Here is a 23069-nt window from a genome sequence, read left to right as displayed (position 1 = left end):
ATCGGCCGCTCCGACGCCCCGCCCACATTCCAGCGCTACCTCCTTCCGCCCCGCCCCGCGACGCACCACGTTCGCCCTTCTTGCGAAGGCGCGCGGAGATGACATCGACGGAGGGGGTGGGGTGGGGAGGGAAAGGAAGCCTCGACGGCCATCTTGGCTCCTGGCAGAGTCTTTTCCCTTGCCCTCACCCCCGCTTCTTGCTCTCCGTTATAGAATGGAAGCATATTTTCCAACATTTCTGAAAATGGGGACGTCATATTCAATAATAATAATAGTAGTAGTAGTAGTAGTTGTTGTTGTTTTCGTTGTTGCTGCTGTTTATTATTATTATTATTATATTTTTCTATTATTCCTGTTTATTTTATTTTATTTTATTCATTATTTTATTTTATTTATTTTATTTTATTTTATTCATTATTCACTTTTAATATTTATTTACTTATTCATTATTATTTATTGTTATTATTTATTATTATATTATATTATCATAATTTCTATTCTATTTATTATTTATTAATTATAATTAGTTGTAAGGTAAAGGTAAAGGGACCCCTGACCATTAGGTCCAGTCGTGACTGACTCTGGGGTTGCGCGCTCATCTCGCATTATTGGCCGAGGGAGCCGGCGTATAGCTTCCAGGTCATGTGGCCAGCATGACAAAGCCGCTTCTGGCAAACTAGAGCAGCACACGGAAACGCCGTTTACCTTCCCGCTGTAGCGGTTCCTATTTATCTACTTGCATTTTGACGTGCTTTCGAACTGCTAGGTGGGCAGGAGCTGGGACCAAGCAACAGGAGCTCACCCCGTCACAGGGATTCGAACCGCCGACTTTCTGATCAGGAGGGCCGAGTTTGCCTATGCCTGCTCCTTTCCCTTTGTGCTGATGGCATCCTAATAGCACAGGGATTATGTTGGCACTTAACCTCTCAGCAAATAAATGCTGCTATTCCACTGAAAAATCAGTACAGTGGTGCCTCGCTAGACGAATTTAATTTGTTCCACAGGTCTTTTCTTATAACGAAAAATTCGTCTAGCGAATCCCATAGGAATGCATTGAATTTCTTTTGCCCATAGGAACGCATTAATTGAATTTCAATGCATTCCTATGGGAAACCGTGATTCGCTAGATGAATTTTTCGTGAAATGCATTCGTCTAGCAAGGCAACCTCCGCTAGAAAAAAACTTTCGTTAAGCGGAAATTTCGTTAAGCAGGGCATTCGTTTAGCGAGGCACCACTGTATATCAGACAGTGTTACTTCAAACCCTGCATGGAGATAGAATTGTGGTAAATCCCACATTTCCAACCTTTTTGCATCTGGAAATTTTGTCTTTTTTCTTGAAACTTCAAATCATGCAGAAGATTGTTAACCTGGGAAGAGAATTTACTACTAAGGAAGAAGGACTTCCTCTTTTTTCAGTTATTGTCAGTTGCCCTTTTGATAAGTGGAGATAAGGAGAGCGGCACAAAGTCATTCTTTGTTTCGGGATCAATGTGGAGTTACGTTACAGCCAACTGCAGTTTTTATTACCTTTAAACGCATCCACAGTCTGTTTAAAACCTTCAATCAGGATCGCAAGGTAAGCAGAGCCGATATAATTTTTATGCTCTGTTCATACCTTGGAGTAAACAAGACAGGGATGTCGATGAGTCTGCTGTGGATTATTCATTTGCAAAACATATCAGCAGTTAACCTGATTCCAGTTAACAATGCAAACTCAAAACAACCAAGCACTGTATTGAAAAACAGCCGGTGGTAGAAGGCCTTTTGTGGAACGAGGGAGAAAAGATCACCTGGACACCGCTTCCTGCCTCTCCCCCTCCAGTTGCCAAGATTATCATACCGCAAATCTAATAGAAATCTCATAGAATCGTTGAGTTGGAAGGAACCCTGAAGATCATGTGCAATGCAGGAATATGCAACCTTGGCATTATCACCACTATGCTCTATATCAGGGGTCAGCAAACTTTTTCAGCAGGGGGCCAGTCCACTGTCCCTCAGACCTTGTTGGGGGTATGTGTTCGTCTCCAATGTTCAACAAAACCGCTTGACCGATTGCGTTCAAATTTTGACACAAAGTCAAATGTGACTACGAGAGCAACCCCATACCATTTTCAAAGACAGATGTCATACCTGGGCCAGGTAAAAACCCCAAAACCACGTGTTCCAGAACTCACAAATCAGACGAAAGTGTGTGCTGGGAGCACAGGAGAGGTTGCAAAACAGCGCCCTCTAGCGATGGCTACACTGGTACTGCACCTAGGAAAACTTCCATCTCCACACCATCTCTGCTCAGCTTTCCAGACTGGGCCGAGTGGAAGTGGGGGCTCGCCTGGATGAGGGATGGGAGGGGGCGGGATAGGTCATGGGTCAGGACAGGGTGGGGCCAATCACAGGGATGAGCTGGGGTGGGGGGAGGGGCCGGGGTGGGTCATGGGTCAGGACAGGGTGGGGGAAGTCACAGGGATTCGCCTGTGTAAACAGAACACGTGTAAAACAGGGGGACTCTGAAGGTGAGGGGAGTGTGAAGGGGGACTCTGAGGCTCCATTTAACAGACTGAGCCACAGCAACGCGTGGCAGGGTTAGCTAGTACAAAACGAAATGCTTCCAGATATTTCGTGTAGCTCACTTGCATAGTTGACATAAAACAGCAGAACCGTATGAGCCAGATTTCAATCTTAGCAATTCGAAAAGGTGATAGGGTGATGTTAATTTTTGCCACACACACTGCACTGGAATTAGAGCAACACTACATCAAACAGCACTTCTACCTTTAAGATGTTCAGTACTAGATTTTTCTAAGGTCGCTTCCAGATGACCTGTTTACTGAACATTCATCCCAATTCATTTGTGTACAAAGTTTGGGAGAAGATTACATGATGTTGGCTCTTTGTTGAGCATTCATTCTGATTTCGTTTGTGGGGAGGCTGTAGGACATCAAAAGTTAAGCAATTGCTCTCTCACACTTCCCAGTGCATCTCCCTGTCAAGTTTCGTTACTGAATTTTTTAAATTTTTCATTGCAGGGGAGGGTATTGAAGCAAGGTTGTGGCACTAGAGCTCAAAGCCCACTTAATGACACAATCTGAATTCCAGACCACTACTGAATAACATCCTGCTCATGGGAACGAGGAAGAACCCTGTGTATGTCTATTCAGAAATAAATCCAACTGAATTCAATGGGATTTACTCCCAGCGTTCCATTAAACACACGTAAAATGCTGAAGTGTTTCAGTATTAAACATTAAATATAATTTATTGAGATATATATATGGGGACACACAAACACAGAATCTTGAAGGAAAAAATATTCTCTCTATGGCAATACTGAAAGAAAATGAAATTAACTGCTGATTCAGAATTCACACCATAGATCTACTGGGAAAAAATAATAAGGTGCTTTCTAACAGAGAAGAAAACTTACATAAAGCAAAGCTGTATATGTATATTTATGTGTGAACGAACACACACACACACACACACACACACACTGCCAGAATCACCCCTTGATCTTTTTAGAGTTGCCCCCCACCATGTCGCGCTGACCGGTAAATAAGAAACCTTGAAACAGCTCGCTAAAATGCTCCGTCCAAAGGTGAACGGAGGACTGTGATGCTATGGATCAATCTTGGCTGAATATATGGCAAACTCTGTTTTTCTTGTTCCACCCCAACGGGAACGAACTTATACTTCTCTGAGGTACTAGGTTCTTTTTGGTGGCGCATCTGACTTAGGTCTAAGACGCCTGCTTGGTTCACGCACCAAGGGTCGTAGATTTCTTCCGTTGGGCACGGATGAGGAGGGTGGACCATCTTCATGAGTTTGGGCCGCATCACAATGCCCAGCAGATCTTTCTTAAACGATTCCCAGGAGTTCTGTCTGAGGAAGACTTGACACAGCTCGTCATCACTGAAAAAGTGAAATCGAAATTGGACACGATAACCGATTTGGCTGGCATGCGCATCTGTGGTATGGAAAAGCTAAAGCACACAAAGGATTCCATAATCATATAACAAGAAAATCTTTCATAAAGGTAGGGGGAAATATAAAGAATGACTGGAACCCCAAACTCCGTGGTGGCTATCACCTATTGAAACATTATCAGTTAAAACGTCAAGAATGAAAGAAACATGGCTAACACACAGAGACTTACTCACAGAACAACAAGGAAAGTTAAAATTGAAAGGCTATGATGAGATAAAGGAACATCTCCAGGGTTGGTTGCAACACAAGACAATTAAATGAAATTTTCAAAGAAGATAATAAGAAAGGATCTACTTACACGGTTTCAAAATTCCAAAAGGATATTATAGACAATAATTCCAAACTATTAAAGAAGGTGTATAATATACTCTTGGAATGGGAAACCAAAGATGAGGAAGTCAAATTAGTAATGATTAAGTGGGCACCGGATGTAGGTCACAACTTACAATTTGAGGACTGGGTAAGATTTTGGAAAGTGAATTTGAAATTTACCGATTGCATATTGTTGAAAGAGAATTGCATGAAAATGATGTACAGGTGGTATATCACGCCAGTAAAATTGGCAAAAATGTATAAAACAGAACAAAAGAACTGTTGGAGGTGTAAAGAAGGGGAAGGTATAGTTTATCATATGTGGTGGGATTGCAAGATTATATATATAAAAAAAGGGAAAGGATATACAACGAACTGAAAAGAATGTTTAAAATAACATTTGTTAATTAAAAAAAAAACCCAGCAGCTTTTTTGTTAAGTACTTTAGGACAAGAGCTGCCGAAAGAAAAACGGACATTATTAATGTATGCTACAACAGCAGCAAGAATTCTAAATTTGGAAGAGTGGAGAAGTACCACCTAAAGAATAAGGGCAAGAAAAACTGATGAACTACGCAGAGTTAACAAAGTTAATGGACAAACTGCGAGAAAAGCACAACAGGGGCTTTGAAACGTTTTACAATACATTTGCAGAAACACCCCAAAAAAACATGGACTTGTTGGCAGGATTTAAATAAACACTTACAATTTTAGTTGCATAAAACACAGTTACATAACACAGTGATAATACAGTATTGTATATAAACAGCAGAATGTATCATTTGATGTAATAAACCAGAAATGGAAGCTGAGGGAAGTCAACCAGGGGGGGGGGATGAAAAACTAATGTTTTGTATTGATATTGGATATTTGTTTTGAAAATGGAAAATCAATAAAATCTTTAACAAAAAAGAAAAAAAGAAAAGTGAAATCAAAATTGAGGATAGGGTAGCATCTCCCTGCAGCCAAACAGTTATTCACTGCAGGGCCGGATTTAGGTTTGATGAGGCCCTCAGCTACTGAAGGTAATGGGGCCCTTTATATGTCCACCTGTCCTTTGTCAACAACAAATTGTCACTGTTTTTTTGTGTTGAATATATGCTGTATGGTAATTTATGGACCTAATAGGTATCTAAAGTCATTTGCACATGCAGAATGTAGGCACCCTGTATATAGAAATGAGCAAACCAGTGATATTTTAGGGAGCAGGCTAGCAGGCGGGCCCCATGAATTACATCATAGGCGCCTACACAACGCAATACACTGTTGCTGTTTGTAGGTTTTATTTTATTTGGTTTATTTATCTTATATTTTGGAAATGTACATCCAGTTTTTTCCCCTTTAATTTTTTGGGCGCCCCCAAGAGAGTGGAGCCCTAAGCTAGAGCTTATTGAGCTTATACGTAAATCCGGTCCTGCTTTTCTGGGGCAAATGCCAGACTAGAGCATAAATTCTCATTTTCTCCTGGGGAAAAAAAACCCATCTAGTCCAGCACTCTGTTCTCACAGTGGCCAACCAGATGCCTCTGGAAAAGCCCACAAGGAGAAACTGAGCACAACAGGACATAGCTGACATATTGAGTATCCATTGATAGCCATTTCCTCCATGAATTGTTCTATTCTCTTTTTAAAGTCATCCAAGCTGGTGGCCATCACAACATCGCTTGGGATGTGCTACCCCACCTCAAGGCCATGGGGTGGTATTCAAGTAAGTCTTACTCAGAGTAGATCTACTGAAATTAATGGGTCTAACTTAGTCGTTGTCTTTGTCCATGGAGTTTTCTTGGCAGGGATACTGGAGTGGCTTGCCAGTTCCTTGAGTTTGACCAAACTGCGGGAGGCAGTGCAAGACAGGAGTGCCTGGCGTGCTATGGTCCATGGGGTCACGAAGAGTCGGACACGACTAAACGACTAAACAAACAAACAAACGTAGTCGTACTCATTAACTTTAGTGGGTCTGCTCAGAGTAAAACTTAATTGAATACCACCCCATGGGTCCGTTGGTGTCATTTAGCTTCTTTTAATTTGTTATCTTGATTCCTTATTTTTCGCCATTTCTGCATAGGCCATACGTTTTTGTATCCATTCTTTTTTCGTCGGGACTACTTCTTCTTTCCATCTTTGGGCAAGTAACATTCTTGCCACTCTAGTCGCATACACGAATAAATTTCTGTACTGTTTGGGTTCTGTTCTGTTCTAAACCTGCTTCTCATTGGCTCCAGGAAACCACATAATATCCGAACACTCCATACAGATACAGGGAAATAGATTTGTCAGAGGGGCCTCAAACTTAGTCTACAACAGGCATCCCCAAACTGCGGCCCTCCAGATGTTTTGGCCTACAACTCCCATGACCCGTAGCTAACAGGACCGGTGGTTGGGGAAGATGGGAATTGTAGTCCAAAACATCTGGAGGGCCAAAGTTTGGGGATGCCTGGTCTACAACATAGCACCTGTGTTTCCCTCATTCTATAATGGGCTTGTCCCCCATGCATCACAACCCTCCAGTAATTATCTCACGCCAGCCCACCCCGATGATTCAGTCGTGCTTACCTGGGATATTTCATCTTTATTTTCCCAAATTTTAGCATTGTGGCAGCATCTGCCCATTCTTCAACCCTTTCTTTTTTCAGACGGATGATCTCTGCCCCCTGACTGACCAAAACTATGACACGACTATCGTGCAGATTCGCCTGAGAAGAAATGCGAACCATGAGGAGACCCTTCCATCAACCTTTGTACAACTTTTGAACAGGCCACCTTTAAAAGTACCGTATTTGCAGAGTCTGATTTAATTCAGTTTTAGGCTGCCGAATGCTCACCACTCCATTTGTACGTAACTGCTGAAATTAATGCTGAATGCAAGGCATTTTCTGAATACAAGGGGCTGGAATGAAGGAATACCCAAGGCCTCTTTCATGAACATAAACATGGATGCAAGAGGCAATCCACAGGCAAGATCCGTCCCAGTTCCTCAGGAAGTTCAGCCTCTTGTATTATTCTGGCCAGTTATTGCAAAGGCATTTGATGTCTAAAGGGCACTAGGTCACTAGGATGTTTATTTAATCAAAAATCATATAATAAGTGAAATAACTTATTGAACTATATTAAACTCGTTTTATTCAGGCTTTTGCTGTTCCGCCCACTATTTAATTTCATTTTTTAATTTGTATACCACCTTTCTATCTTATATACCGGAATGCGGGTGGCGCTGCGGTCTAAACCACAGAGCCTAGGGCTTGCCGATCAGAAGGTCGGCGGTTCGAATCCCCGCGACGGGGTGAGCTCCCGTTGTTCAGTCCCAGCTCCTGCCCACCTAGCAGTTCAAAAGCATGTCAAAGTGCAAGTAGATAAATAGGTACCACTCCGGCGGGAAGGTAAACGGCGTTTCCATGCACTGCTCTGGTTCACCAGAAGCGGCTTAGTCATGCTGGCCACATGACCCAGAAGCTGTACACCAGCTCCCTCGGCCAGCGCAGATGCAGCGCTGTGGGTTGCAAACGTGCCTCCCGCACGGATCATGTTCGCAACCTGAGCATCCACTGTATTTCATAAAGTTTTCTATACTGTAATTGTTTCTGGCCATCGTGTTGCCTTTTAATATCGCTGAGTCACATTTTGCAACACAGGGGTTTGTTTGTTTACATATAGTCCCACCACGGCCACGAAAATGTCCGGCTCTGTTAGGGTAGAATATACTTACTATCATTTCGCCTTTGCGCAATTCATCCATTTTGATGTATACAGCTGCTGCAACAGAAGTTGGCATCTCTCCATAGGAAGTAGAGTACAGAGGTTCCTTTCTGAACTCTCCCGATATAATCTTTTGAACAACCTCTGGACCGTCGTCCCCATGATGCTTATTAATGAATGGACTTGAAATTGAAAAGTGGGGGCACACTTGTTTGTTTGTTTGTCTGTTTCATAAAATATATACATCACCTCAAAGCTGTTTACAAAATGGTAAATCGATAAAATCGTCACTAAAAAAAATTACAACCATAATTTAAAATGTACAGAAAGTTAAAAGCACGATAAAAGAGACTAAGGCAATTTAAAACTCATCGAAATGTTCTAAAATCTGGGTAAAAACATCTGGGTAAAACACCTGGGTAAAGGGACCCCTGACAGTTAAGTCCAGTCACAAACGACTCTTGGGTTGCGGCGATCATCTCACTCTATAAGCCGAGGGAGCCGGCATTTGTCCGCAGACAGCTTCCGGGTCATGTAGCCAGCATGACTAAGCCACTTCTGGAGAACCAGAGCAGCGCACGGAAACGCCATTTACCTTCCTGCTGGAGCGGTACCTATTTATCTACTTGCACTTGGATGTGCTTTCAAACTGCTAGGTGGGCAGGAGCTGGGACTGAACAACGAGAGCTCACCCCTTTGCAGGGATTCGAACCGCCGACCTTCTGATCGGCAAGCCTAGGCTCAGTGATTTAGACCACAGCGCCACCTGCATCCCCAAAAACATCTGGGTAGGTTTATCTAAATATGGATCAATCCATTCAGCAGGCACCAAAAAGAATACAGTAAAAGTGCCGGGCAAGGAGTTCCAAAGTGTAAAGGATTGGGCTATTACAAACACGGCACAGGTATTATAAAGCACCTGTAAAAGTGCCAAATGCCGGCTGCTCTTTGATGGTTCAGTGTGCCTTGTGAGATACAAGAACCCTTACCTTGAAATTTTGCACACTGATCAGAGTGAACAGATCTCCCCACCTGACATTCATGTGATCTCAGGTGAACGACAGGTGGACATGGTTTGCCCAAAATAATATTGCAGGCCAAATCCAGAGGCCTGGTGGCCCCAATTAGACCCATGGATTGGCGGTTCCACACTACAGGTTTATCCCCTTGCTGTCAGGGTCTGGGCAGACGAGGAATGGGAGAGACTGCCTCCCCAGCTTGACCCTTCTAGGGAAGAGGAAGAGGAGGACAGTTTAGATCAGGGGTAGGCAACCTAAGGTCCGGGGGCCGGATGCGGCCCAATCGCCTTCTAAATGCGGCTCGCGGACGGTCCGGGAATCAGTGTGTTTTTACATGAGTAGAATGTGTCCTTTTATTTAAAATGCATCTCTGGGGCAAGGAATTCGTTCATATATTTTTTTTCAAAGTATAGTCCGGCCCACCACATGGTCTGAGGGATGGTGGACCGGCCCATGGCTGAAAAAGGTTGCTGACCCCTGGTATAGCAGAAGGAAACTAATCCAAAATGAAATGCTTCCAGATATTTTGTGTAGCTCACCTACATACAAGAGGCTGGGTTCTATAGCCTCTCTCTGTAAATACTGAATAAAAAGCAGATGGTAAGAAACATTTCCTTGTCTTTGTACGTTCCTGCCACTTGCACTCTACGCGACCAGCCATTTCCCTTGCACTCTCTGCCTCTAGGAAAACAACCCAGAAAGCCCCCTCAGCCCCCTCACCTCTCACCTTTTGTCCACGTTTATCACAACACTTTTATGCTCCCTGTTGAAGAGACTGTCCTGCTTCATGAATTGGTCATACTGTTCATTCCGGTGACTGATATAGAAGTCTTTGAGATCCTTCAATCTCTCCCCACTGAAGGAATTCCACATTGTGCTTTTGAACCTGTCAACGCACGCAATCTCTGCATAGGAAGGAAAGCATCTCTGAAGCTTGTTATGTAAAAAAAAGCCATTGCCCCCCCTCTAAATTTAATTTAATTAAAGGAAAACTCAAAAAGTTATCGCAGAATAAAACTGCATGTTGTAAAGGATAGGAATAGCTCAGAAAGTTCATACTTTAAATATCTTTTTTTTACACTGTTTTCACATATCAGGTTTTTAACACTAACCAAGCCTTTTCAGAAGTAAGTCATATTGAATTCATTGGTGCTTATTTCCCAGGTGAACAGGGTAAGGGTTGCAGTCTAAGAGGCATTTGTTTAAAAAGAAAAAAGGACATTGAAAGAATGCATGCTTTAGGTGTGCACTGCCAAAAAAAACTTAAACAAGGGCTACTTCAAACTTAATGTGTAAAAAAATGCATTAAGGTGTGAAGGCCAATTTATGCAAGGGGTTTAGATTTCTGTAGTAGATGAGTTAATGGTAGCACTTTTTTATTTCTGCTTTTTTCGTTTCTGGTATTTTCTGTAAAATTTGAAACTTGTAAGAAGGTTGTGTTAAAAGTCCCCCCCCCCAAAAAAAGCAAGGGACACCCGTGTCCCAGAAGGGTTTATTGTAGTCTTGCTGCCCACATGACCTAGAAAACTGTCTGCAGACAAACGGTGGCTCCCTTGGGCTGAAAGCGAGATGAGCGCCGCAACCCCATAGTCGCCTTTGACTGGACTTAACCGTCCAGGGGTCCTTGACCTTTATCTTACAATCTTTAGAAGATATCTGAAGGCAACTCTGTATACAGAAGTTTTTTTAATGACTAATGTTTTGTTATGTTTTTATATATGTTGGAAGCTGCCCAGAGCAGGTGGGGCAACCCAGTCATATGAGTGGTGCTTAATTAATTAATTAATTAATTAATTAATTAATAGAATAGGACATCCCTATTTTCATCAGAGAAATATTGGAGAGTATGGTGTACCTACTCACTATGCCCTTAAAACAAATTATAGGTGGGGTATAAATAAGAAATTGTCCCCCCTGGACTAATTGCAGTCATCAGCAGTCGTTAACAGCCATTTACAGGTTTACCACTCCCATCAGCCCATCACCCATTCCCACCCACCCCCACCACCCTCTGTATATATATAAGGGTCTGACACTTCTGTTTCAAGTGTATCTGAAGAAGTGTGCATGCACACGAAAGCTCATACCAAAATAAAAACTTAGTTGGTCTTTAAGGTGCTACTGAAGGAATTTTTTTATTTTGCTAAGAAATTGTTATAATTTTTTTATTTTTTATTTTTTTATTATTATTACAGTGGATGCTCCGGTTGCGGACGTGATCCGTACGGGAGGTGGTGGGTTGCGATTCAGCTCTTCTGTGCATGTGCAAAGCGCAATTCAGCGCATCTGCGCATGTGCGACCGCCGAAACCCATTCGGGTACTTCCGGGTTCGGCGCGGGATCAACCTGAAAAGACACAACCTGAAGCCTCTGTAACCCGAGGTATGACTGTATTATTATTATTATTATTATTATTATTATTATTATTATTATTATTATTATTATTATTTCCCTCAGAGAATTCTGGGTACTGTGGTTTGTTCAGGGCTGTTGGGAACTATAAGCCTGTGAGGGGTAAACTATCGTCTAGGGCAGTGGTCCTCAACCTTGGGCCTCCAGATGTTTTGAGACTACAATTCCCATCATCCCTGACCACTGGTCCTGCTAGCTAGGGATCATGGGAGTTGTAGGCCAAAAACATCTGGAGGCCCAAGGTTGAGGACCACTGGTCTAGGGCTTGGTTACTAGATGTCCCCGTTTCTCGGGGACAGTCCCCGGATTTACGAATCAGTCCCCATACAAAATCCATGGACATTGAAATCTGGATTCATTGGAAATAATCTGGTAACCTTAGACCGTCCAGAATTCATTGAGGGAAAGAATGGGCTTCACATGATGCGCTGCATATTCAGCACATGACGTCCCCCAACGAATCCTTGGAACTGTGAAGGTGCTGGGAATTGTAGCTCTGTTAGGGATAAACTACAGTTCCAGGGCTTTGTGGAGGAAACAGTGTGATTTAAATGTACGCCACGCAGTGGCTTTTTTCTAAAAAAAAATTTAGAGGTACTCTCATTTTCCTACTCATATTTAAATACTGCCCCTCAATGAGGCCAACGGTTCACAAAATATCTAGAGCAGGCATCCCCAAACTGCGGCCCTCCAGATGTTTTGGCCTACAACTCCCATGATCCCTAGCTAACAGGACCAGTGGTCAGGGATGATGGGAATTGTAGTCCAAAACATCTGGAGGGCCGAAGTTTGGGGATGCCTGATCTAGATGTATGCGTACCCCCAGAAAAAAATCACTGACATTCATTCATTCATTTATATTATTTGCTTTTTTCCAGAAAGGTGAACTCAAAGCAACTTACCAAAGCAAACATTTAAAAAGAAATGTAAAAGCAACCTCAGTTAAAATGTTAACGGACGACTCTTGCGACCTCGAGGCAAAGCCAGCTTGTGTGTGGCTGTGTTCCTCCCAGTCTGCTTTCTACATACAGTTTTTGCTAAATCTGCTCCAGGGATAGAGGCATAGAAATAGAAGCCATGCAATTGCTGCCATCTATGAAAATCCACGAGCAAAGGTCAGCCTGTTTTAGTTTCTTTTCTGCTTTCAGCTACAGCGATTCTTTGTTTTGCTATTTTTATTCCATTTCATGTTTATTCTCTTCTCCATACTAGTGCACCGTTTCGTGGGAAAAGAGAGTTTTGGCACATCCTATACTGCTTGGGTTCCAAGCTTTCTTGGAACGGCCTTCCTGCCAAGATCAGCAAAGGAGACCTAGAACGTTGGCCAAGGCAAACAGAGAGGTCTCAGAATGTGAAAGCAACTCTTGCTTATGGTGTTTTGCTTGATTTTGGGGTGTCCACTGAGAACACTCTCCCAGGACCCCCACCAAATGATAATTTTTCTGGACTATTTGAGGCCATTGTGATAAGTTAAATTGGAATCAATATTAACTTTGGAGTGTGGGTTTAAAAACTGGTGAACAAGGTCCATAATGGAAGAAAGCTAGAATATAAGAAAGAAATAATAAAACAAGATGGAGGTATTCAAAATTGGTGAGTTGATTCTGCTTCTGCATTTAAAAAAAAACCCCACACGATTTATTGTATGTATCAGGGCTTTTTCAAGCCAGAACTCACTGGAACTAATTTCTGAGCCCTCTCTCATTGCCCTTCTAGAAGAAGGAGGAAAGTGTTCAAGGTAAGTTTAAATTCTACTCACTATTGATACAGAACCGATCCCAACATATAGTTAGCAGAGTAAAAACTTAAACACGTTGCAGGATTCCCAAAAAAATAGACCAGAGGCAATGGTATTTCATCCAGCAGAGCTTTACGGCTACTGAAGGCAAATGAGCATAATGGTCACAAATCCAAAACATTCAGGATTGGCACTGTCCATAGGAAATCCAGTCGCAACAGACTTAACTTAAACTTACAATAACTTACCGTATAATATAAGTCTAAAACCTTAACACTAAGCAGTCTAAGTACAAAACACACCAGAAGGAAGAGAGAGAGAAAGAGAAAGTGAAACCCAGGCTCCTTCTGGCCTCACTAAAGTGGCACCTCGGTTTGCGAACGCAATCTGTTCCGCGGAGGCGTTCGCTCGCCAAGGCATTCACTCGCCGAAGGCACGCTTCTGTGCATGCGCAAAGCACCAATAGAGCGCTTCTGTGCACGCACGCGCTGCGCAGGTCGCTTCTGCGCATGCGGAGCTGCGCAGATCGCGTCTGTGCGTCCGACGCCGCGGAACCCGGATGTAAACACTTCCGGGTCTGCGGCGTTCGTAAACGGAGGCGTTCGTAAATGGAGGTAGGCGTAAACTGAGGTTCCACTGTATTATAGTCATCATGACCTTGACATAAGAGATAACAGAACCAGATTAAGTCAGCTGTACTCAGCTTCTCTGAAGGAATAACCCAAACACCATGAACCTTCTGCTTGTTTCTTTCACACAGAGAAGCTTCCAGAACCTTCTTGAACTAATTAGAATAGGGAAGATCTCTACACATCAGATCAATACTTTCTGCACTAAGAAATGCAAACTGACAAGTTCTGGCACCACCTTTTCGAGAAAAAATAGTGCTGCGTACGTTAGAAATTTCTTTCGCTGAGACCAGCATAAGAACCATATCTGGGAAGATTAATACTATTTTATGTGTTGCTTTTTGCATTACATTTTTCCCCACCATGGAACTCAAGGCAATGTGTTCATGTGGTTCTCAGATGGTCTCCAATCTAATGGCTGACCAGACCTGGACCCATTTAGCTTGAGAAAGGCAGTACTGTAGCCTTGTGTACCTGCAAGACCATGCGCTGAGACCAGGTGCCATCCTGGCAACAGAGAAGCCCTGGTGAATCACGTGTGTGTAAAAAGGCAAACTTGTAACATACCAGCTGCTATGCGGCGCTTATCCATCATTTGCAGCTTGCGTTTGGGGAAACACAGTTGTTTTGAGATCCACTTGTGGTAAGATGGACAGGTGCTGAGATCCACCAGTCGTAAAACCTCACACACACCCTGATGAAACAACGAGAGAAAAAACTACTGTTGCGTTGATCATATGGGCCCATAGCTATGCACATCTTCCCAAGATTAGAACACAGAGGAGGGCAGAGGAGGAAAAGGAATTGACCTGATCTACAAACCTTGACAGTTTATAATAAGTTTCTCGAGGAATACAGTAGAACCTTGGTTGTCGAACACAATCCGTTCCGGATGCCCGTTCAGCTTCTGAAACATTCGACAACCGAGGCACAGCTTCTGATTGGTTGCAGGAGCTTCCTGCACGCAAGAGGAAGCTGCGTCGGATGTTTGGCTTCCGAAAAATGTTCAAAAAACGGACCATTTATCTCCAGGTTTCTGGTATATGGGAGCTGAATCGTTCAAAAACAGAGTCGTTCAGGAGCCGAGGTTTGACTGTACTGCCATCTACAGTGTCTTCTTAAGAAGATAATTTACATTCTTTTTTGGGGGGGTGGAGTTGCCTAATTAATCATGGGCACTAGATTAAAAGGATATTTAATTGACTACTCCGATGAACTAAATTAGGAGCTGAAACCTTATTTCTAACTCTATCAGGGCACCATGCTAACTCTTTTCCTTTGTCCAGCATCACATTCCACTCAAGTATGAGCCTTAGTATGAGACAGAGCGAAATGGCCTATACAGTGGTACCTCGGTTTATGAACACAATTGGTTCCGGAAGTCTGTTCATAAACTGAAGCGTTCATGAACTGAAGTGAACTTTCCCATTGAAAGTAATGGAAAGTGAATTAATCTGTTCTAGACGGTCTGCGGAGTACTTAAACTGAAGCGTTCATAAGCTGAAGCGAACTTTCCCATTGAAAGTAATGGAAAGTGGATTAATCTGTTCCAGACGGGTCCACGGAGTACTCAACCTGAAGCGTACTTAACTCAAAGCATGGGTGTAATTGGTTCCGGAAGTCTGTTCATAGACTGAAGCGTTCATAAACTGAAGCGAACTTTCCCATTGAAAGTAATGGAAAGTGAATTAATCTGTTCCAGACGGTCTGCGGAGTACTCAACCTGAAGCGTACTTAACTCGAAGCATGGGTGTAATTGGTTCCGAAAGTCTGTTCATAGACTGAAGCGTTCATAAACTGAAGCGAACTTTCCCATTGAAAGTAATGGAAAGTGAATTAATCTGTTCCAGACGGTCTGCGGAGTACTTAAACTGAAGTGTTCATAAACTGAAGCGGACTTTCCCATTGAAAGTAATGGAAAGTGAATTAATCCGTTCCAGATGGGTCCGCGGCGTTCGTAAACCGAAAATTCATAAACCGAGGTGTTCATAAACCGAGGTTCCACTGTACTTGGGATATCATGAATGGACAGCAATTTGTTGTTCTTGCGTTTTTACTGTTATTCAGCCACAGAGAGGCACTTGTGAGATTTTCTGCCTCATGTGCCAAAATACCAGTGTTTGAAACGCCCACTGTTCTAGGCATATTTTGCAAGAGGGAATTTCATGAGCGCAAGCAGTTTCTGAGCTCTGGGTGCAGTACTGTGCCTAAGATTTCAGATTAGAACTGCAGAGTGGAAGCCTCTGAAGACTGGAGAAGAGACCCTCTTAAGAATATTAGGGGGGTGGGCAGAGGAAGGACTAGATCATGCGAAAAACGAACATAATATTTTAACCACAGTTCATTCAGCTTCAGCTTTGTATTCTTGTTATATTCTTATTGTATTCTTGCCCTACTTGCCGCACACCCATGTTTTCCCGGATATTTTGCCAATTCAGCGGAAATCTGCCCAGATGCCATTTCGCTGCCTGATTCCCAGACGTGCAATGGGACTTTCCTCTTCCTTTCCTCCCCCTGCAATGGTGTACAAGGGGCTAAAGGCAGTGGAAGGGGGGAAAGTGCTGTTTCACAGAACAAGTTTGTTGCCTGAACAAAACTCCAGCGTTGGATACAACCTATCATCTGCCCAGTCCATAATATTCTGGAGCCAGGCAGCATAAAAGTGGCCACAAGCAGTGGCGGAGCTTCATGCTCCGGCACCGGGAGCGGGGCTGGCGCCCGTTCCGGGGGTGGGGCACGCCTCCCAGAGGGCCGTGGCGTGCATTCCTGGGGCGTGGCGCACCTCCCGGAGGGGTGTAACACACGTTCCAGGGGCGGGGCGTACGTTTTGGGGGCGGGGCGGGCGCCTGCGATGGCGCCCCTTGGAGCCCCTATCGTCCTACGCCCCTGGCCACAAGTCCACCCAGTTATTGTTTGTATTGGAGGTCTTTGGAGGTTTGGTCCAATGTTGCTTTGGAGAGTTTTCAGTGCCCAGGTGGAGACCCCCAACCCCGACCCCAGACAACCCCCCGGGTGGAATAATGACTTGTGACAACGTGTTATGGGATTGAAATTGGCCACAACTTTATTAAATTTTCAGATGTAGGAAGACCTTGGGCTTAGGCACTGGGCGTTTATCCCTCCTAGTCCCCGGCCGGGGATCTGGGGCACATCAGGGTTAACCAATATTTCTGGAGATTGGGCTGGCTCTGGAAGATGTATGTTTAAGCAGAGAGCCCGCCCCCATTTCACCACAACACAGGGGAGCGCACTGACAACCTTTCAGTGTATGGCCAGTGACTCCCCTCAACATGACCCTGGTGAATCACGCGTGTGTAAAAAGGCAAACTCGTAACATACCAGCTGCTATGCGGTGCTTCTCCATCATTTGCAGCTTTCCCTTTAACGGGGAACGCTGGGATCGCTGCTGCAGTGTGTGGGGAGGTGTCATCACTTCACGCCCCCCCCCTTTTAGGGAAGGCCTAAAACCACCAAAGTTGTGACGTTTTGCTACGGGGAAGACAAAACCTGCCAATGCAGGGGAAATTCCTTCCCGGTCCTTTAAGAGACCGTAGCAACACCTGCATACCTGTAAAGAAGATGTTAACCTGCAATAAAAATCCTAAACGAAGGGAGGGCAGGGTGGGTGAAACTCTGGAGCCGACTGAGAGATCGCTGGTAGGTTCTGCGCCCCCTTTTTATGCTAACAGAGCAGACTACTACCTGTTTCTCCGAAAATAAGATGTAGCCATAAAATAAGTTGTAGCAGGATTTTTAAGCATTCAAGGAATATAAGCCATACCCCGAAAATAAGACATAGTGATAGGCGCAGCAGGAATGCCAGCCGCGGCAGGAGGAGGAGGAAAAAATTAAGACATCCCCTGAAAATAAGCCATAGTGTGTTTTTTTGAGGAAAAATAAATATAAGACGGTGTCTTATTTTCGGAGAAACACGGCACTCCTTGGTCTGCTCCCCTGGCTCCGCCTCCCCAGTCACGATTGGTTATTTGAACTGAGGTTTGGCGGGAGCCTCAAGGTTTCGTGACTTGGGGAGGCGGTCCAGGAGCGCTCTGCTGGGAGTGACGGAGGTTAGGGTATGTGTGCTGTGTGCGGGTATGCAAAGGGTGCCCTCCATTTGATGTGGAGATCGGTCGTTATGCTCTGACTTCTGCTTTGTGCATGGTCTTGTAAATAAAAGATTTTCACAATACACAATACACCCCACCCCCCGGAACTGACGTCCAATATGCTCACCTCCAAAGGAAACAGACTCCCCAAAGGACTACAGTGACATCCCCATCTGCTGGGAAAGTAAAGCATATTATGAAGGATTATTCACAAGCTGAGCTCACCTTTGTAATAAATATCATCGTGGACGAATCTGTGATGTCGCTAGTAATCACCTGCCCATAGTGGGACCTCTCGATTTTGCAGTAGTAGGCTATTTTCGCTACTGAAGAATCGGGCAGTGTTTCGAAAAGGTCGGCACTTCTGAAAACAGGAGGGATACATGGAAAGCTTTCATCTGCAAGGGTTTCAAGCTGGCAACCGTGATTTCAGTGTCGAGGTAAGCATGGGCCTACACATTAACTCTTGAGAGGAGGGAGGTGTTAGAAAAATAATAATAGAAAAAGGGCTGGAAAGTGCTGGGATTTTGCATATTGGGTCAGAATGAGCAGTGCTCCATTAGGCTTACTGGGAAAGAGGGGTTTTTTTATTTTATTTTAAAGCAGCTCTTTTTTGGAACTGTGCTTCTTTTGACAACGGAACAGCAGCTGACTCAGACTTTTCATAGTAAAAGCACTCTTGTATCACATAAGGCTGCACTCACGGTAAAGGTAAAGGGACCCCTGACAGTTAAGTCCAGTCGTGAATGACTCTGGGGATGTGGCGCTCATCTTGCTTTACAGGCCGGGGGAGCTGCATTTGTCCGCTCCGCAGAAAGTTTTCCCGGGTCATGTGGCCAGCATGACTATGTCGCTTCTGACACAACGGAACACAAAAACCAGAGCAGTGCACAGAAATGCCGTTTACCTTCCCGCCATAGCTGCCAAGTATCCCGTATCCGCCGGGAAAACCCCTTTTTTCTCACCGTTTCCCGGCGGTCTCCCGTTTGGCAGAAAATCCCGGCATTGTCCCTTAAATTCGATTCTTCCCGGCGGCCATTTTTCTGGTGCCGCTTTGCCCTTCTATGGGCACCAGAAAATGGCGGCGGCGGCGCCGGAAGTCGCTTCCGCGCATGACCGGAAGTTGCGTGACGCGACTTCCGGTGGCGCTTCGCCCTTCTATGGGCATCAGAAAATGGCGGCGCCGGCGCCGGAAGTCGCTTTTACATGTTTCCGGTCATGCGCGGAAGCGACTTCCGGCGCTGGCGCCGCCATTTTCTGGTGCCCATAGAAGGGCGAAGCGCCACCGGAAGTCGCGTCACGCAACTTCCGGTCGTGCGCGCGCTGCCGATCCCGGATCTTTACGATCCGGACTTGGCAGCTATGCCTTCCCGCCGGAGCGGTACCTATTTATCTACTTGCACTTTTTGGGGTTCTTTTGAACTGCTAGGTTGGCAGGAGCTGGGACCGAGCAACAGGAGCTCGCCCCGCCGCGGGGATTTGAACCGCCGACCTTCTGATCGGCAAGCCCTAGGCTCAGTGGTTTAACCCACAGCGCCACCCACGTCCCATGCACTTATGGTGGGAAAGCTTAAGTGCACATTGTCATTAGAGGTCGTGACGCAAATCCCGGCTTTTAAAAGGAGCTGGGAAGAGGGCAAAGGGACAAGAGAGGGGAAAGGAATTATGCAGAGATGCAGTGGTACACGGTTACGCAGGGATATATTACCTCAGGAATTCATATCGATATTTGAACTCCCGGTTAAGTTCCTTGTCTAGCTCGTAGGCAAAAAAATCACTTTTGTCCACCACCAGCAGTTCCGTTTCCTCCAGGCAGACTACAGTGGCGACCCTCCTTGTGTTTTGCAAAAGGGCAATTTCCTAATAATAAGCAGGAAGATAGGAATGAATCTGGGCAGCACAGCCAATAGTAGGTGCCTACAGCCAGCGGTATTTCAAGTCAATCTGGGATTCTTCACTTTGGGGTTCTTAGCAATGCATAGCTCTACTATCTCTTCCTATTCTCTCGCCATTTTCTTTCTTTCTTCATCCACCTCCCACTTTTCCTTAGGACTACCCTACTTTCAACAGAGAAATGTTGGAGGGTATGGAGTTATGTGACCCCGGAGCCAAGAAGGTAAGTAACTATACAATACAGAAGACATCTGAAGGCAGCCCTGTATAGGGAAGTTGTTTAATGTTTCATGTCTTTATATATGTTGGAAGCCAACCAAAGTGGCTGGGGCACCCCAGTCAGATGAGCAGGGTATAAATAATACAAGTATTATTATTATTATTATTATTATTATTATTATTATTAAATAGGACACCCCTATTTTCATTGGAGAAATGTTAGGGGGATGCTTTTCTCTTGCCCGCTGTGGCTTCCAACTCTAAACCATTGTTTCCACGGCACCTCTGCTCTTTTCACAGCAGGTTTTCTCCTTCTCTAGCTACTGCTCTGCTTTCCTAGACTCTAATTTTTCTGTTTGCCCCACCCCTCTCTATGTGAGCCCAATAATTTGTTCTGAGTACCAGAACTGAACTCAGATCCTGGGATTCCATGTTGATGTAAAGGTCCATGTATTTAAAAATATATATAAATTCTGATATGCATGATTAATCCAGCTGGACGGGTGACTGGGAGCAGCCGCCAAGACCATATAACACCAGGCCTGAATGACCTACATTGGCTCCCAGTAGGTTTCCGAGCACAATTCAAAGTGCTGGTGCTGACCTTTAAAGCCCTAAATGGCCTCGGCCCAGTATACCTGAAGGAGCGTCTCCACCCCCATCATTCAGCCCAGACACTGAGGTCCAGCTCCAAGGGCCTTCTGGCAGTTCCCTCACTGTGAGAAGTGAGGTTACAGGGAACCAGGCAGATGGCCTTCTCGGTGGTGGCACCCGCCCTGTGGAACACCCTCCCATCCGATGTCAAGGAAATAAACAACCATCTGACTTTTAGAAGACATCTAGAAGACATCACCTGTATCAGGAAATTTTCCATGTCCAATGTTTTATCATTTTTAATGTGCTGTAAACTGCCCAGAGTGCTGTAAACTGGGGAAATATTATTATTATTATTATTATTATTATTATTATTATTACTACAGATTAGCACTTACACCAAAACAAGCACCTCTTCGAATTGTAGTCGGAGCTGCTTCTACAAACGCGCTGCCACCATCGTCGTCATCAGTGATAGCAACAGAACCACAATAGATGAAGTAGAAACTGTCTGCCTGGTGTCCCTTTTTGATGATGACTCTCCTGCGACCAAACCTAGAAAGTGGACAACCGGACAAGATCATTAGCTAGTGGAAATAAACCTGAACCGAATGACGTCGGTCGCTATCATACCCTTCACCAACTCAAGAGCTGCTTACAGATGCAACATAGGTTAAAAGAAAGGTTACGGTAAAGGACCCCTGGACGGTTACATCCAGTCAAAGGTGACTATGGGGTTGTGCCGCTCATCTTGCTTTCAGGTCGAGGGAGCCGGCGTTTGTCCACAGACAGCTTTCTGGGTCATGTGGTCAGCAGGACTAAACCGCTTCTGGCGCAACAGGACACTGTGATGGAAACCAGAGCACACGGAAACGCCATTTACCTTCCCACCGCAGCGGTACCTATTTATTTACTCGCACTGGTGTGCTTTCGAACTGCTAGGTTAGCAGGAGCTGGGACAAAGCAACGGGAGCTCACTCCGCCGCAGGGATTCGAACTGCTGACCTTCTGATCGGCAAGCCCAAGAGGCTCAGTGTTTTAGTGTCACCTGCATAAGAACGGACCATCCGGATTGAGTTGTGCGCAAATCCCATTAGTAACTGTACAATCCACACTTTGGCATGCGGTCTGCCACATACAGTAAACCACTCCTGCATTTTTTTTAAGCACGGAAGTTGACTCCAATTTAAAAAGCAGCTGCTGCAACATCCCCAGTTAATGTTTGAACTGGGGGCTGAGTCCCTGCTTGCCAAACCCTGCTCCCTGCTCTCCTCCTCGGTAACCCATTAGATCTTATGCAGCTGCTATAGACATACCCTCCAACATTTCTTCAATGAAAATAGGGACGTCCTATTTACTATTGATTCTCACCCCATCTGACCGGGTTGCCCCAGCCACTCTGGGCGGCTTCCAAGATATATAAAAACATAATAAACATTTTTTAAAAAAACTTCCCTATACAGGGCTGCCTTCAGACGGCTCAGGAGTCAAATAACTCCATACCCTCCAACATTTCTCTGAAGAAAACAGGGACACCCTAAGGAAAGGATCAAATCAGAAACTGCAACGGCTTTTGTAAATCCGGGACTGTCCTTGGGAAATAGGGGCACTTGGAGAGTCTGAATAGAGCATGAAATCACCAGGGAGCCACTTCTGGGTGCCTTCCTCAATGCCACACTGTTCCTTCTGCCGTTCTTCATGCCAAGCAATGGTGGCGGCTGCCATGGATCCCGAGGCCTGCGAGCCCCTACTTCCTTCTCCCCGCAGCTGGGCTGACTCTCCACGTTAACTGGCACTGCCGGGAGCAGCAGAAGCAGATTGCCAAGCTGGTGGGCAATAGTGGTGCTAGTTAGCCTGGCCTTCTCAACTCCCAAGGCTGGCAGGCAGGGAAGCCAGTGGGCCTCTTTTTTAACGGAGACTTCCAGATCTAGATCTAGCTCTTTTTGGACCAGGATAGAACCGGCTTCAGTCATCCATGCCCTGGTAACCGCGCGAGTGCGGTTTATCGCGATGGGCACTGCAAGCGCCGCACTTCAAAACAGCCGAGGAGCTGCAGCTAGAGCAGAATGTGCCCACCTGACTATTGCAAGGGGTAAGTATGGGCATAATAGCAATCCTGAAAGCAGTGCCTGTGAGCTACCAGCACTGGTGTACCAAGGGGGGACGGGGGAGCGTACCACACTGGATACCATTTGGGGAAAGGGTGCCATTGCAGACACTGCCTCCGGGACGTGCGCCACACCCCCATGGGCAGCGTGCCATGCCCACGCAGGCACAATGCGGCACACTCCTGCGGGTGACACACCACACCCCCGCGACGCGCACCAGCCATGCCCCCGCCTGTTCTCCACTCCGGGGGGCTACAGCATGTTGCTCCACCACTGGCTACCAGGCCCGTTTCAGGGTATTGGTATTAGAATTTACATCTCTGGACAATTCAGAAAGATGGAATCAAATTACAGAAACACGCTGA

General features: G+C 45.1%; 1 protein-coding gene across 1 annotated transcript in view; it reads right to left on the bottom strand.

Annotated features, from left to right (window-relative positions):
• Positions 1-3242: 3242 nt before the first annotated feature.
• Positions 3243-23069, bottom strand: part of CNBD2 (cyclic nucleotide binding domain containing 2) — a 38844-nt gene continuing 19017 nt past the window's right edge. The window contains exons 6-13 of the mRNA XM_035137489.2: positions 20995-21151; positions 19599-19750; positions 18116-18254; positions 14352-14478; positions 9733-9910; positions 7997-8168; positions 6847-6986; positions 3243-3908 (exon numbers count right to left, since the gene is read on the bottom strand). Of these exons, the coding sequence (XP_034993380.2) occupies positions 3575-3908; positions 6847-6986; positions 7997-8168; positions 9733-9910; positions 14352-14478; positions 18116-18254; positions 19599-19750; positions 20995-21151 (1399 nt within the window). The 3' untranslated portion in view covers positions 3243-3574. The remainder of the gene's footprint in view (positions 3909-6846; positions 6987-7996; positions 8169-9732; positions 9911-14351; positions 14479-18115; positions 18255-19598; positions 19751-20994; positions 21152-23069) is intronic.

The sequence above is a fragment of the Zootoca vivipara genome, chromosome 1, assembly GCF_963506605.1.
Source record: "Zootoca vivipara chromosome 1, rZooViv1.1, whole genome shotgun sequence".
Classification (NCBI taxonomy): domain Eukaryota; kingdom Metazoa; phylum Chordata; class Lepidosauria; order Squamata; family Lacertidae; genus Zootoca; species Zootoca vivipara.
Note: the sequence above shows the minus strand (reverse complement) of the source record. Positions and strands in the feature narration are given on the sequence as shown.